General features: G+C 38.0%; 1 protein-coding gene across 2 annotated transcripts in view; it reads left to right on the forward strand.

Annotated features, from left to right (window-relative positions):
- Positions 1 to 17,143, forward strand: part of UTRN (utrophin) — a 366,848-nt gene that overhangs the window by 78,361 nt on the left and 271,344 nt on the right. For both annotated transcript variants that reach the window (XM_029962891.1, XM_029962892.1), the window contains exons 7-17: positions 2,537 to 2,652; positions 3,701 to 3,864; positions 4,431 to 4,634; positions 5,767 to 5,948; positions 6,651 to 6,801; positions 8,213 to 8,332; positions 9,069 to 9,170; positions 12,118 to 12,225; positions 12,785 to 12,964; positions 14,265 to 14,419; positions 16,747 to 16,870. In XM_029962891.1, the coding sequence (XP_029818751.1) occupies positions 2,537 to 2,652; positions 3,701 to 3,864; positions 4,431 to 4,634; positions 5,767 to 5,948; positions 6,651 to 6,801; positions 8,213 to 8,332; positions 9,069 to 9,170; positions 12,118 to 12,225; positions 12,785 to 12,964; positions 14,265 to 14,419; positions 16,747 to 16,870 (1,606 nt within the window). The remainder of the gene's footprint in view (positions 1 to 2,536; positions 2,653 to 3,700; positions 3,865 to 4,430; positions 4,635 to 5,766; positions 5,949 to 6,650; positions 6,802 to 8,212; positions 8,333 to 9,068; positions 9,171 to 12,117; positions 12,226 to 12,784; positions 12,965 to 14,264; positions 14,420 to 16,746; positions 16,871 to 17,143) is intronic.

A 17,143-nucleotide genomic window follows, 5' to 3' on the forward strand; every position in this document is an offset into this window, starting at 1 on the left:
GGTAAAATAATTTCTGTAATTTAACCAGACCTCCTGGCCATCAGGTATCTGATACAGCAAATACTTTACAAATACCCATAACTTCTATACCCAGCAGATACAAAGCGTTTGCAAAACATATGTTCACTTTGAGCCTGCTGTTCTCTGCTCTTAAGTGCCCATTTGGCATGTGCTAACTGAAATGGGCTCTGTCACAGGCTCACTGGCTTCAGGACTGGTCTGCCCTGATGTACCTCTGTGCCTTGTGAACCAGAGCTGGCTTGTGTTCAGGCTGCACGGGTGTGTAAGGGGGACCTGCACCACACTGAGGGCTCCTGAAAGTTTGGAAGGACTGTTATGCAAAGGCAGAGCAATACTAGTAAAGGTCTTGCTGGAATTTATCACAAATATCACCATGTCCCTTTTCTGGATGCGGTGAACTGTAATGGTGGTTTTCCTACTGGCACATATGCCTCTAGTGGTTTTGCTCAGGTGCTGAGCATGTGAAGCTTTGTGGTGGAGAGTGTGCCAGCTTTAGACACAAATGAGACCTAGGTGGGAAGGGGAAGCTTCCTGAGGGGAAGCAGGGAAGAAAGAGGTAGCCAAGTTGGTTTCAGGCTGTTTGTTGTCCTTATTTCTTGAGCCTGTGTGCTTGAACTTTGCATGATCTGAAGTCTGCTCTTTTCAGAGCACTGTTAAGTAGCAAAAGCCCCTGCTGAAAGCTTTGACTGAGTAATTGTGCTTTCGTGTGGCTTCCTAAAATCTTTGGGTCTGCTCATCTCTGAGCCTTTTATTCCCCGTTCCTTGGAGCCTGACAGCTGCCAGCATGTCAGAATTCAGCTTTGCTGTCCTTGGGCACAAGTCCTTTAGCCAGGGAAGCACCACGTTCTGAGAAGTTTTGACCTGGGTTTAAATTCAGGTCGTCTCTGGAAGAGAAACTTTAAAAGCAGTTGCAAAAGAGCAAGGGGTCTGGGGCAGGTTGCAGAAATGGTAGGACAGCAAAGCTGCTTAGCTTACCCAGACACTAGTGCTTCCCTACCTAAGGGGCATTTTTTCAGTATTGCTTTTTTATTTTAGTTTAAATTGACACTTAATGGGATCCATGAAGATTGTCCTCTTTTAAGAGACTTAGTATCTTTCTCTTTTTCTATCTATGAATAATTGTTAGTTCTTGGTTACAGTATCTAGTAACTTTTTGTAACACCTGCAGCACTTAAGTGACCTGTTACCTCATATAATTTTATTATCATTTTACTGTGCTGGTCTCTTTCATTTTCTAATATTAGCTTAGTTCCTCTTTGAACTGAATTCTACTCTTTTGTTCAATTTTCTCACTCATAGGTAAATACCTGGATTGCAATTTATTAAAACTTGTGTTATCGTGTCAGTGTGCAGGTACTGCATGTGCAATATATTGATTGCAATGTGTTTTTCAAAGTCGGAGTCTCTGCTAAAGCTTTACATGAATCTATGTGGTTATCCTTGTTGCTCTTGCATGGAGGTACCATATTCCATAAGTTTCTATGCTTCTGGCTTTTTGCTTATCAGATCCAGCTGGCTTATAGCCTTCCCATTTCACAAATGTAATGACTTGATAGATGATAAAGGATACTCTTAAGTCAATTCACAACTGAATCAAATATTAAAAGAATGAAAGGCAAGCTTATCTCTTCCTCCTCAAGTTCTATAAAGTACAGCATCAATAGCAGCGTTTTGATGAGAAGCCACTATTGCAGGAGAACGGAAGGTTATTTCAATGGCTGTGTAGCCTAACAGCTCTGCTAGTGTAGCACTTGGCTGATCCTCCCCTGTTGGTGTAGGTACTGCTAGGAATGGGGGCCCTATTTGCTCACCCTGCTTCCTGCTCTGTGTTCTGCTCTTTCCCCTTGAGACCTGAAGGCTGTTGACAGTGCAAATCAATCAGCTCCTTGGCCTGATTTGCATTGTGACTCAGGAACGCTTGTGATGGGATTTTTTTTTTTGTAGGCTGTCTTTTATTATGGGAGTAGGAGGGGGATGGCGAAGAGTGAGCGAGTGGGGAGGAGACTGCTGTTGCTCCTGGCTGGGATGGCCTGGGATGGCCACACTGCAAGTTGGGAACAAGGCTTTCCAGGAGCAGAGTGACTCTTGATTACTCATGAGTACCTGATGCAGAAAATGTGTAATACCAATAATGCTATGTAAGAAACAGCTGAAGAAAACTGGTTCTGGGATAAATTTTAAACCAAGTTTATGTATTCTTATTAGTAGTATTTGATCTCCTGTTGCAGTCAATGACTGTGTTTAAAACACATAGAATGGAAGGTTGGATGTTGCTGTGGACATGCAGTCTGCTAATTGGTTTGTGATTGTCAGATTGTCCCAAAAAAAAAAGGCATGTATTTGTATTTATGCATTTGTGTATATGACCTTATGTTGGTGTTTTGTATATATGTGTATGTTTATATTACGTATTTTGTAGCTACCATCATATCCATAACTCGATATTTTGTATGTTAAGGAATTTTTTTTTCCTAGATAAAATTTACTTTCTTCCTTGGTTTGTTTTTACTTTTAGACCTGAGCTTTTCAGCTGGGACAAAGTTTTAAAGATGGCCCCTGTTGAGCGAATGGAAAATGCTTTCAACATAGCCAAGAACCACTTAGGAATTGAGAAACTGTTAGATCCTGAAGGTAGGATATAGTTACTTTACTTGACCAGAGGTTTTTCTGAGCTCTCTTGAAAGAAATTTCTTCTACTGACATAAACTAGGAATAAAAATTCCATCATTTTTGTTTTGAGCCTTTAATTTTGGGTTTAAAATAATGTAATTTGTAGGGTAAGGGTATGTCTGTGCGTGCTTCTGTTTTGGCATTTTGAATATTAAGATTCAGGTTGATTTACTATTCAGAGAGTGGATAGGGAAGCTGAACTTGGTACCCTGACTTTCTTTCATTTTAGGTAGGAACTGTACTGCAAGGGTGTCTGCTTTTCAGATACAGTAGAGAATTATGTAGAATGGGACATTTTAAGGACCTTGATGTGTTATTCTTTATATATACACTGAGTAACAGTAGCTGCCAGTGCTATGAGTACATACTGTGTAGGAATGCTTACCAGGAAACTTTTACGACTCTTTTTTTTTAAATACTGAGCTGTTGCTCCGCTTTGAAGTGAGCATCCAAAGACTTATTCTGTAAGATAAGCTCTGAAACTTTGTAGATTCAAGCACCAATTTCTACTAAAAAAAAAAGTATTAACTGAGTGGGTACTGCTCATAACCCAAGAGATAAGTGAACCGGAGTCAGTGAAACTCTATCAATATGAAAAATAAGAAAATTAACTGACTAATAATGGGAGTGGGAGTAGGGCCCAAGTGGAAATACTTTTTTTTATGGATACTGTCCCTGAACTGCGTTTCTGCTTGGGAGATGCTTAGAATAATTTCCCCTGAATGGTTTTTATTCCTTAGCAACTTTATGCCTGGGCTGTTACTTCAAAAACATCAAACCTTTTAATGCAAATTCACTTCCAAATGTAGAATTTTTTTTTATTTTTTTTTCTCCTTCATAGTACTTTGAATATATGTCAAACCTCGTCTTTAAGGTAAAAGTTTACTAAAGACTACTCAACAGGAGAACCTGTGATGTGCACAATATGTAGTCTCATCTGTGTTTTAAGTAATAATTTAGAAAATCAGCTTCTTCATTTATTTTTCCCCATATCTTCTTTTTGATGCAGATGTTGCTGTACAGCTTCCAGACAAAAAGTCTATTATTATGTATTTAACCTCTTTGTTTGAGGTCCTTCCTAAGCAAGTCACAATGGAAGACATTCGGGAGGTGGAAACTCTTCCAAGGAGATATAAGCAGGAATGTGAGGATGGAGAGTTCAACGTGCAGCAGGTGTGTTTATCATCAAAGTCAGCCTGTGATTTCTTAAGTTGTAATTTTAGCTAACCTTCATGTTTGTCAGTTATCTCTGAAGCATGCCTTCTGTCTTGGACAACACAACTGGGAAAATATGAAAAATCTTATCTTCTTTATCATTAACTTGAGTCTTTCTGTCTTTCTTTTTCTTTTATGATTCATGTACAAAAACCTGTATGTTGAGGTATAAAGTTCCATTTGTGTTATACTTCTTGCTTTTACTTCTCTTTCTCATATGTCTTGACCAGCTGAAGAGGGTGGTCTGAAATCTTTAACTGAATTTACCATGGAACTTTTGATGGGTAGTGATAGTGATGAGGTTTTGTTTGGTTGTGAGATTGACTGTTAAAAGAGCAAGATTGAATTCTATCCAGATTTTTTTATTTTAAAATTAGTAGTGACTCTGACCTTTCCTATTAAAATGTATCCAATGTTTACTTTTAACATTTTGTCAAGGACTAAAAATTTTTCTGTTTTTAATATCTTTTGGGAAGGCATCTTCTGTGCACTTCTAAGACAACCCTTTTCTCTTGGCTGCCTAGACTGTAGTACTTGAAGAGGACCAGGACAGTTCTAGAGCAGAGACTCCCAGCACAGTGACAGAGGTGGATATGGACTTGGATAGCTACCAAGCTGCTCTGGAAGAAGTTCTTACATGGTTGCTGTCAGCTGAGGACACATTTCGGGAACAGGAGGAAATATCTGGTGATGTTGAGGAAGTCAAAGAACAATTTTCCACTCATGAAGTAAGCTTCTCTTGAAAATTCCTTTGTTGTGGTTTGATTTCTTTGTATGTGTGTGTAAGCTGCAGAACTTCCATTTCCTAGTCCTTATTCAAGACCTTCCATTCTGTTTCTTTTGTCTGTCTTTTTCTAAATGAAGGGCACCTCTAACTGAATGTAGTCTACGTGTGGTTGGGGTTTTTTTTTTGTTTGTTTGTTTTTAACAAATAATGGCTGTTTGAAGGTGAAAATGGATCTTTTTAGAAGAACTTAGAGTGGAATATGCTTTGAAGCTTTAACGTATTTTTTAAAATCAGCTTTTGGTGGGCAGTTTATTGGTGTGCTTAATTCAAAGGCAGTCTGATCCAGACTGAGTGCTTACCTACTGCCAACTACTAAAAAGCCTGGTCAGCCTTATGTCACTTGCTGTTGAAAGAGTGCAATGCTGAAATTGATAATCACGTCAATTTAATTCAGTGGTGTCCTTGTGATGATTAGGGTAGTTTGTTTCAGAAACTTGTGTTGATTCTTCCAAATTATTCTTGTTTCCAAATTATTTTGTTTTGACTCTGTTCAAAATCTGGACAGGTGTGCTAATGTTGATAGAAGTTTAAAGTGGCATGTTAGATGTTTTAGTTTTCTCCAGTGTCAGCTTACTGTATACAGTAACATATAAAATCTGAATGCTGATCAATATGAGGAATTTCTTCCTTGTGCTACAGTTTTAAAGCCATGAACCAAAGGAAGAGGTGTTCTAGCTTTACAGTAAATATATGAATTTTTGAGTGTTAGTAACTGACAGGGTTCTAATTGCTTTCCTACAATACATTTCAGATATTATGTTCTGTTGTCCATAAGTAAGTTTGTTTCATATTCTTGGTGAGTTTGTTCAAAGGCTGTCTTCTACCAAACAGATCTTTCATTGAGGTGGTCAACTTTTTTTTCTCAATTAATTCTGTTTTACTGACTCCAGACTTTTTGTAGCTCATGGAAAATCTTTTGTCAAAGTGAGGAACGGGTCTATGTTGTTTGTGTGTTTGATAGTACCAACTCATTCTGCTGCAATGTTTCAAGCATGACAGTTTTTTAGGATATTTACGAATTCATAAACTCCTGTAGGACCCCATGCTGATATCTCTGCTTGTACTATTTTCAGGGGTTTATGATGGAACTGACTGCGCACCAGAGCAGTGTTGGCAGTGTTCTGCAGGCTGGAAACCAACTGGTGGCCCAGGGAAATCTGTCACCTGAAGAGGAGTTTGAGATTCAGGAACAAATGCTGCTGCTGAACTCCCGCTGGGAGGAACTCAGGGTGGAGAGCATGGACAGGCAGTCCCGGTGAGTTGTGGCACATAACCTCTTCTAGAGGCACACACCAACTTCTGGTGGGTGCTTGCTGTGCCTTGGAGAAGTCGGTTTGCATCTGTTTGTAAGAATGTTTTTTAGAATTAACACTTCAGTTTGTGACATGAAATCCACCTTCATACTTTCCAAGGTGAAACAAAAGGAATGACTTTAACTGGTTGGGGTGGGTTTTTTTTATAATGTAAACACTTTGAGACTGTTATGCTATGTAGATGTGCCAGACTAAATATGTGGTATCTAAATGCAGTAGTTACATAAACTACTGAAAGAGTATTAAAAACACACGTAAGTGTCTCTATAAAGTGGATGTGGATAGCTATGGGTATTTACACAGCTAAAAACCATTCAGAAGAATTTTTTCCTGCATATGGGTTACCAAGGTAAGAGCTGCATTTTGTTGTGACTCTCAGCAGAGGCTTTATTAGCAGCAAATCTCTGATGGAAGAAACAATCACTGATATAAATTGCATAGTTCATGAACTTTTTTTGTTGAGAAAGAGAGAGAAGGAAACAAGAATACTGAAATGTGTTCCTTAGCTTAATGCTGAACAGTTTACTTGGTGCTAGGTAACTGTTTTATGAATGGCCTTGCTGCTTTCCTATATGAACTAGGATTTAGTTTCTTTCCTGGGAAAGCTGTTTCTGAAATAACTCAGTCTGTGCTTCCCCCTGCAGCCTGCATGACATGCTGATGGAGCTCCAGAAGCAGCAGTTGCAGCAGCTATCTGACTGGCTGACAGTCACAGAAGAACGCATTCAGAAGCTGGAATCTCAGCTCTTAGCGGAGGATTTGGTGTCCCTTCAAAAACAGCTGGAAGAACATAAGGTAAACCTTTTTGTCTGCTATCTAATATGTATGGGAGAAGTATCTGAAAGATGTGTACACTAGTGGGTTCTTTAGCTGAGAAACTTGATTGTGTCAGAAGTCATACATGGCTGCATTTGGTGTTTGGAAAAGGAGGATGATGGGGTAGAAAGGAATTGGAAGTCTTAACTGAAGGCTTGGGCACTGCTGACTATTATATTTGCTTCATGAAGGAAGTGAAACCTGTAGGGAAAATTGTTACCCTTACTTTGTGCAGAGACAAAGACCTCTCCTGGTAAATTGTTGGTGTGAGGAACAGTATGTACTATGTATATACTGTGGACAAACTTGCCCTTAGTGAGTGGCAGGCATGCTTGAGCCTTGCAGATTAAAGTAATGTGGTATCAGGAAGGGCTTTCCAAGTCAGTGATTCCAGTCCCTGCTTTTACAGGAATTGCATCCTAAAGGGGTGCATAGACACTGTTCTCCGATGTGCATAATATTTTGGAAGTAGTTTGTCTCTCAGTTGAGTTTTTGGATGCAAGTCCAGCCTTTTTATCCTGCAATAATAAGGAAGAGATGTGAAGGAGAAAGATGTCCTTTTTGATATTTGTCGTGGTTGCAGCTTTAGTTTTTGTGCTTAGTGCTGAGGTTTGACCTTCTTCCCAGCATGGGACATACCTCACAGAACAAGAACAGTGGACTATTTTTGGTCTGTGTAGTTTTCTGTCCCACATTTTCATTCTTTTGTCTTCAAAGTCGGGGAAGTTTGAGGCGTGTTGTTCATGGAGTAGCTTAGGATATGCGGGGATGAAAAGTGACATTTATAGTACTGTAAAGGTTTATTGATCTTGCAGAAATATTTTGGAGGTAGGCTTTAACCATGGAATCTGTTATTCTATAATTTTATTGTATGAATATTTAAATCTTCATATTGTTTTAAACTAATCAGAACTGCACGTTTTCTGCAGTTCTTAACTATTGGCTTTTAACATCATGATCAATTATTACACTGTTGGTATTTATGGGAATTATATTGTCAGCTCTTAACAGATGAATGTTCTTAGTGATTTTCCCTGTTTGGCATGCCCTATGGTACTTGCTTATTAACAATAACAGCTTTGTATAGAAACACTTAAGCTCTCCAACCTATAACATTAGATATATAGAAAGTCAGTGCAGTTGTCATGATTCTCCTAGTCAAGTATGGTGCTTAAAGCACTCCCATGTTTACCAGTATTTCAACAGAATGGTTTTGGGTTCATTTCTAGCAGCCTTTTGCTTACATTTACTAAAACTGTGTAGTGATTTTGTGCTTTACTGTTGGATCTGAAGTACTTCCTTTGCCACAGCAGTTGTGATAGTCCGTGTGGCCAAAAGAGCAGATTAGCAAATGTATTCAAAGTTGGTAACCTCTGTTTTGTTCTTATAGAGCCTGCAGAGTGATCTAGAGGCGGAACAGGTGAAGGTAAACTCCCTAACGCACATGGTTGTCATTGTCGATGAAAACAGTGGGGAAAGTGCAACAGCTATTCTGGAGGAACAATTGCAGGTAAAATGGTAGAGCCTTTATTTTTTAACTGTAGTAACAGTTACTTAAAATCTCTCCGTATAATTGTTAATTAGTGTTTTTGTGTTTAAAGACAATTTATTGTAGAAAGTAATTTAAATTATTTTTTTTAATGAAGTAATACTAATTAAAAAAATTATTAAATTAGCTCAAGCTAAAACCTGCAAAAGTGCTTTGGTGACTTTCAAGCTCAATTCCTATTTGCATTCCCAATGGCTTAGATACTTTTGTAGTATATCCTTACAGCAGTTTCATAAAATGGGAAGGTGCATAGTGCAACTCTTATTTCATATAAGTAATTTTTATTAGGAAGTTAAAATCTGATAGGAAAAATATTTAAAGATATGAACATGATTTATCTAGGGAGTATCATGTGAAGTATTTTCCTGTTTTTATCAGAAGTTAGGACTGTAACCTGAGGTACAGTGAGTGTGGGACAGAATTTATTCGAACAGAATTCGCGCTACTTTGTTTGCTCCCTTTGAAGTCAATCAGATAGCTCACTGACTTCAGCAAGAGCAGAGGTAAGGCCATGAGTGAATGTTTTTGAAAGTGTTAATCTCCAGTTCTGTGCAATATGGTGATAGCAGTAACTGACAAGGAGGTAGATATAATGAAGGAAGAGGTTAATGTGAAGTAGAAATTTTTTTTGAGTATCTGGTTTTAGAGTTTCTTTTTGAGGTTTGTGATCATTCACGAGCATTTCCTGCTTTTGTAGAAGCTTGGTGAGCGGTGGACAGCAGTTTGTCGTTGGACTGAGGATCGACGGGTCAAGCTGCAAGAAATTCAGCTTTTATGGCAAGAGTTGCTGGAAGAACAGGTTGGTAGCTGTTCAGTTACTCAGGGTTGACCAGTTGATTTGTGGAAGGGAAAAAACAACCATCCAAAGAAACCCAAACAAACAATCAAGCCCCCGACTAGGGTGGGGAAAAAAGCCTTGAAAAGCTAGGCTTTGTTATTGTTTGGATTCCCACTGTTTTTTGAGGATTAGAATAGCTCTGAAGTGCAAGAGAAGTATTTTCCAAAGTTTTGAGAAAGAAAGTTTATAACACCTTGGAAATTATTTTATAAGGAATCTTGCAAAATGGCCAAGAAGTGTGAATATCCATGATAGCAAAATTACAATGAGTTCTCTAAGTATCTGGTGGTTTTGTAATTACAGAAATTTTCCTGATTAAGGTATATGTGCTTCCAACATGGGTACACATACACGACTGTGCAATCAGCTAATCAATAGATAACTATTTTCAAAATCATTAGCATCAAGCATTTGGTCAATATAATGAAGCATACAGCATGTTTCATTTTGCTGAGTTCAGCTGAACAGTTGAATTGTCAAGAATTGTGAGTGTTCTCTTGCTTTGATATCATGTATTTTACGTATATAATAAATACTACTCAAACACAAAGTAACTGATGGCATAAAAGTGTGTTAACACAACCATGTGTGCTAGGTTTGCATGCCTGATGCTACAGTTTAAAATAGTTGATGGCTTTTTTTGTTTGAAGGTTTTACTGAAATTGTTTTTTTTCCCCTTAAATGATATTTATTACTGTAAGCTATTGTTTAAACAACAGTACACTCAGATTGTGTAGACACTTAAAAGAAGTTGAACAGTGCTGATAAGCTGTTGGTATCAGTTGCAGCCTGGTTTCTTTGACAAGGATGTTTTTGTCTGTGGGTTTTGGGGTTGCTTATGTGTTTCTCCGTGACCCCTTCTGTATCTGTTTGTAGTATATTGATAAGCTGAATTTCTAGCTCATGTGACCTTGTTGATATGGACCCAAGGTTGAAATTTTGGTTTATCCCATGCCAAGTATCTGTTTATATATATATTTCTTTGAAATACTGCTTTGTCATCTGTGCATGTATGTCCAGAAAATTGTGTGCTAACAGTCTTTTGCAACTCTTGGTCATGGTAACTCTGAGTTAAGAAATAACAATTACCCAAAAATCCTTGCTGTGTATGTCAAAGTATGAACTTCCAAGTGCTCTTAGTTTTAGTGACTCTATGTGAATATATTTCTGTCCTCTTCCACCCTTATATTTTTATGGGGAAAATTGACCACTCATTGGCTCTTACAGTACTGTTAAAAATGTCATCTTCTGTTGGAGTTGCTTTTGCATTCAGCTTTTTTTAATTTGTATATAATTATGTTGCTGTGTAAAAGTGAAACAATGGATGTGTTTAATGTAGAATGTCAGTGAATAATGAGGAAATACAAGTTTGTTTTAGTTGGTTTAGATTTAGCCTATGTTTGCATTCATTGTTCAACTGAACAAGGCATTTGTTACTAAGAGGTTTGAATTACAGTTCTCTGTCCTTAAGAATGATCAAGTGACTTAAAGTTATAGTTTGAAACTACTTGAGAACTGAATACACAAACACTTTAACAGAAAAGTAGCTAAAAACATTTAGGTACTAGCATTTTCCATTTTGGCCAAATATATAGAGAGATGCAACAGTGATGCATCGGCCTTTATGTGGCTGCCTAGAAAGCTTTTGGAAACCACAATTCTTACCACTCAGGAAACAAATTCCTCAATTGGTGCCAGATGTCAGATACTTCTTAGCACTGTGATAATTATGTTTCAGTTTTCTAGGGAGAGTTGTCTTTGACTGCTGACTTAGCAGAAATTAACTGAATACACTGAAGGGTTTTTAAGCTCCTCTTATGCATAAAATATGTTGGCTGGGATGCCAGCATGATTTTTCCATGGAGTATGTGATGTTATAATTTTGTTTCTCACAACCTTATGGCATTTCCACCACCACTGTATTTTCTATCTGTACGTTTTGCATATTGGTTTACATTGGAAATATAAATTGCCTTAACCCTTTGGCCCACAGGTTACTGTAGTAAGTTCTGGGACAATGACAAAAGTATACAGCTAGACTGAGGAACCTAGTGGCTTTTGTAAACTGTGTTGTTCAAAGAACAAAAAGGTCTGCCTTGCTGTATGATTTATTTTTAAACACAGAGGAACAGCAGTGCAACAGTGGCTATGCAACTGAGAACTGGGCATTCTAGTCCATGGAAACTGCTGTGCAGCAGCAGCAGTAATATGTTGCAACATAATATATTCTCTAGAAAATCTTTCCTGATACTTGATGCCAGTTATTGCTGGTGTTACCATAGGAGTGCTATATGACTGAAACCAAGTGAGACCCAGGACAGATTTCCTAGAAAAAAAATGGAAGAAGTTCAAGATCCCCGAGTTAGAACTATTCAGAGCAGACCACTCTAGCTTTCAGTAGTTAATGAAATAGTATTTGCTGAAGTTATTTTGCAATTGAAAGTAGGTACCATAGACAGGGAGGTGACTAATTAGTATCTTTGATCGACTGCCTGGACTAAAAGAATTTTGAATTACCAGCGGTGTAGCTTCTGTGAGAAAATACTTGTAACAACTGGGTTTGAGTCATGGAGGAAGAAGGGTAGAAAACCAAAAGTGTACATGCCATTTTGATGAAATCCTATGTCAGCTTTAGGATGGATGTCTGTTTGCTATAAATATCTTTGGGGGAAATGTGCTCTGATAAATTGAGAAATGGTTTTATTGAAATTGTTTTGCTGGAAAGTATTACTGCATTCCCTAATCTGATATTTTTGTCCCATTTTATCTATTATTGAAGTCAACTGAAATTCCTGCGTATAAAGACTGTAGAATTGCGCCTTGAATGCAAAGATCTTAAAGAAGGAGTTGTCAGTAGCTGTTTGACAAACCTGATATTTTCTTGTGCTATTTTTCTTACAATTTGCAGTGCTTATTGAAAGCTTGGTTAATTGAGAAAGAAGAGGCTTTGAGTAAGGTCCAGACAAGCAACTTTAAAGATCAAACAGACCTGAGTGTGAATGTTCGAAAACTAGCAGTGAGTATCACTATCCTGCGCTGTCCCATCAAACCTCATAAACTAAATGAATGGCAAATTACCAGTTTGACCCTAGTAGGAGCTGTGAATGCATGACACTTTGGAAGCCAGGCAACATTCTCTCCTGCTGGATTCTTTCACATGAATTAAAAAAAATTGGTACAACCTATTCTATGACTGTTCCAGGTTGGTGTACCAAACTTTGGAAGAGCTATCCTAGATGATTGACGGAATTTGTATTTTTTTGCAGACCACCAGTCAGCTGTGTTTTCCAAAGTGTAGGTTTGCAGTGTGGTTTGTTTTTTATTTCATTGAACTAATAATTTGTTACTCAAGATACTACTGGTTGCTTTAGAAGCTGTTTCAAGGATGTGCTCTTTAAAAAGAGTGTCTGTTAGGGCTGTTTTTACATGAGAGAACTGTTCATTTGACTCAGGTAGTACATTTTTCACCTCTGTCACCACCCCCACAACACCCTTCCCCTCCCAGACAGGGAATTAAAAGCTAAGGGGTAGCAGAATACTTGATGTCATCTTTTAATGCTTGCTTTTAATTTCAGATTTTGAAAGAGGACATGGGTATGAAACGTCAAACACTAGACCAGCTGAATGAGCTAGGTCAGGAGGTGGCCCAAATCCTTGGGAATGACAGAGCATCCAGCAAAATTGATCAGGATCAAGAAGAACTAACTCAGAGGTGGGACAGTTTGGTTCAGAAGCTAGAGGATTACTCTAACCAGGTACTTAACAGGGCTTTATTACTTGTTAGCTTTTTAGATGACTGTATGTGTGCAAACTTCGCTGATACTGTGTCAGTGAAATTGCCCAGGAGAGTTCTTGGTGTTAGGCTAGAGAGGTAGGTGAGTGTTTTTTCACATGAGGCTGACTTTATCTGCTGTCAGATCTGTCTACATTTTTTGGTCTTCGAAAGCCCAAGTTGTTAACCTGACTAGTACTATTACTCCTTTCTCACACAGATTAAGCTTCATTTTTCTGATGAGTAAAGCAGGCTTGCCATGTATTATCAATCAATGCAAATGCCTTTAAACATTATAAGAGTGCTGGGAATGGATTAAATCTGATACTAAAAGAAAACAAAGGCAAAACCCAGAATAGATAAATAAATGGGAGTCATACAAGCATTTATGCTCTGTGAGTATGATTTCTCATCTGTTGAAAATAGAGTAGTTGTTTGTTTGATGTGTAACCATGATAGCCAAGCTGGATTGTTAAATGTTTATTTTAGTGTTTTGAGTGCTTGGTAATGTTTTTATTTAGACAGAACTCCATTGGTTTCTGTGAGAATTTTATTTGATAGTTTTATAACTCATGTGCCTTTTTATGTGATATTAATATGTTGTTATGATGAAAGCCATGGCACTGATTCACGATCCATTTAGTGTATAGTGAATGAGTTGTGCAGTCTGAGAAGGGGTTTATTTCAGCCATGTGGCTGTAGTTTGTTCTTGTGTCTGAGTCAAAGCGCTAGGAAACACCAAATCCTGTCTTCATCCTTTCACTCCCCTTAAATATCAAGCACGTACTTAGAACTTACAGGTTGATTCCCTTGGGTCTTACTTTATAACCCCTTAAGGAACATGGAAGGTTTCTATTGCAATGAGTGAGTTTTTAGGTCAAATTCACCTAGATCCTTATGAGATCTAGGCTTGGTTTTATGAGATATGGATACAAAATATGGAATTGTGTGTTAATAGACCTCAGGTACCTTGGTTCTTTTTGTGAACAAATTTTGAAGAAAAATAGATATAATCCTTTTTTTGTTGATTATAGTTCGTTTCGACTGGCATGAAATTCTAGTTGAACCGAGAGTATTGATGCTTGGTTTCCATCTGTAAAATGAGAATAATGAAATTTTTCTGTGGAGTGCATCTATGATAAAGGTGTGTTTCATGACAGCAGGTCATTTGGAGGAGTGAATGAATGGGCTTTTATGACTGATGAATAAAAGAAACTAAGAAAAAGCAATTCAGCTTGTGTTATAAATGTTATGTGATCCTTTTCCTAAATTATTTTGTGTAGGTAACTCAAGCTGTAGGAAGTGTAGGAATGTCACAGGTTTCACAGAAGACTGCTGCAGAAGCAACACCGTTGAAGGAACAGTCCAGGCAGGAGTTGCCCCCGCCACCACTCCCAAGGAAAAGGCAAATTCCAGGGGACAGTGAAGCAAAGAAAAAGTAAGTATATGTCACTACCATTTTTGCTCGCTCATTAGATACTACGTAGACTCTGTCTTGGCTTTTGATTCTTCTTTTATGCAAGTGAGCAATACTTAAATTGCACTTGTGAGGGTGGGTTTGGGGGTTGGACTAGATGATCTCCAGAGGTCCTTCCAACCCAAACAATTCTGTGAACGTGAAGGAAGTGTTGTGTACAGTCTTGTTTTCAGAGCAACAGAAAACCTGTACCTTCCATTAACTTCCAAGGGACATGGGTGTGTTTTGTTTCTCCTAGAAGCAGGTCTTCAACCCTTTATACCTTAGCTCCTTTACTGGAAAGATAGAATTAATTATATTCACTTCTTTTTGTAAAAACATCTCATCTTTGGTTAAAAAGTGTTGTGAAAGTGCCAAGTATTTTGATTTACTATTTGTTTATAATCACCATAAATATATGAGAGAAGTGGGAGAAACTGCACAAAAAAAAGGCTCAGAAATCTATCTCCCTGGTATGTAGTAATAATAATAATATTACAGTGATGTCTTCTTTGACAAGTATTTCTGGGGTGGCTGGCTGATTTGCATATTTAGATTCATAGAACGGTTTGGGCTGGAAGGGACCTTAAAGATCATCTCATTCCAACTCCTCTGCTATGGGCAGAGGCACCTTCCACCAGACCAGGTTGTTTGGAGCCCCATGCAATCTGGCGTAGAACACTTCCAGGGATGTGGCATCTACAGCTTCTCTGGGCAGTTTGTTCCAGTGTCTCATCACTGAAGACAGTCGCCAGTGTCTCTCATACTGAAGAATTTCTTCCTTATATGTAATCGAAATATACTCTTTCAGTTGAAAACATTTAGTCCTTGTTCTATCAATACAATTCCTGATAGTCCCTCCCCAATTTTCTTTCAGTTTCCCTGGAGCCTATTCTCCTCTAGGCTAACCAGTATTTAATAACTTGTGTTGAATTCATAAATAGCACACCTAAAACTAAAGGAATTGTTTCAAGATAAATTAAGGAAGTAAATGCCTTATACTCAACATTTTGCTTTTTGTGCTTGGCTGAGAAAATGAGCACTTCTTTGAGGTGTCACTAGTTTAAATCTTTGGCAGGCTGTTTAGGGCAAGGATAGAGGGCTGTGTCAAGAGTGGGGGGGTCTCTATGCTAGGTGATGTGTGTTTGCACAGTGAAAAAGAGTTCTTTTTTTTCTGGAGGAGGAATAGAGGTTTGGAGAGGTGAGCAACCTTCCCAAACCCTCTTGAGGACACTGGTCAAATCCTCTGAGCCCTGGTGGGGGTGTTGTGTGCATCTGAGTGTCCCAGGGCAGTAAAGCAGTCAGCAACCCATCAATCTTGTTCTCTGTATCACGAACTGTGAAAACTATATTAGATTTTGAAAGCAAAAGTGATTTACCTGTCATCTATTTTCTTTGAGTTCAAACTGCATTAAAGAAAGGGTCAGTAAAAATAGTTTAAACTTTCTGATGCTTTTACATTATTCCATTTACTTATGTTGAAACCAAGAAATGACTAGTAAGTAGAATTTTGCTGGTTTTTCAGGAAAACTTTGAGTGAAGGTCAGTGACTTTGCATTTATTGAGATGCTGTTATTCCATGTTAGGATTTACACTGTTTAGTATAACAGTAATATGGCCTGACTTGTGGTCTGTAAAGTATATCTGTCCTCCTCTTAAGTTCTGTATAATATTGGTTAATTTGAGAGTTGATTTGGTTTCTTTTGGTGATGGCAGGTTGAAACTTAGAGGTTTTAGGCTTAAGAAAGTTATGTTAGTATAGACATGTCCACTGTAGCCAAAAACATTAAGCTATAGGCTAATCTTTAGTCAGCTAAGTGTGCAAAAGGATTTGTCCACTGTCACTGCCATGAGTGCTTAAGCTGCTAGCTTTTCCTTCAGACTAAATAGTGTTGCAGACTTCTTTGAAACTTAGAACTGTAATTCTTATTTATCTTGTTCCTGAGGTTCAGTTTATTACTTTCAAGATACTCGGCATTGAGAGATCTGTTTTGTGACATATTAAAAGAAACAGTTATAGTTTGCATGAAGCTATGTATAAAAAATGAGAAATAAATGCATTCCTAATTTATTCCCAAAGGCTAATACCATGGGCATAATTTTTATGATAGTAGGTTTTTGAAAGTCTGTCTCTGCCCTACTTCCTGTGAGTAGTAATATAAGAAGCATGAATTTTGTGTGCAGTCTTGCTGTTTTAGGATGGAGTAATGTGCTGAACTTTAAGACTTCTGATATTTAAGACAGAGTGACTGAATGGGGGGGAAAAAAAACCCCAAGAAACCAAACCCTTGTCTGACCTTTTAAACCAGGTTTGATGCTGAAAGTGCGGAGCTCTTGAACTGGATTTCAAAATCAAAATCTGCCATTGAGGCAGCAGACATCAAAGAATACAAGAAGATGAGAGAAACTTCAAGCATGAAAGAAAAGTTGAAGGTAAAATGGGGAGATAGAGAGTGTTTCAGTGAATAGTATCCTCTGTATCTAAGCTGGCTGTCAGCTGGGCTGATCCACATGCTTTGAGGGGATTAAGTCCTTTAGTTAAATAGTTTCAGAACTGGACATACATGGAAATCTCTGACCAGCTGGACACGCTGTTTTTGCTGGTGTTGGGTTGCATAATCCACAGGAAATTTTAAAAACGTATATTACTGATGTCTACTTTGGAGTTCTGAAAAGTGTCTGTCTTCAGGATTATTATCTTTTACA

Source organism: Manacus vitellinus, unplaced genomic scaffold, assembly GCF_001715985.3.
Source record: "Manacus vitellinus isolate BGI_N305 unplaced genomic scaffold, ASM171598v3 scaffold_4_pilon, whole genome shotgun sequence".
NCBI classification, from domain to species: domain Eukaryota; kingdom Metazoa; phylum Chordata; class Aves; order Passeriformes; family Pipridae; genus Manacus; species Manacus vitellinus.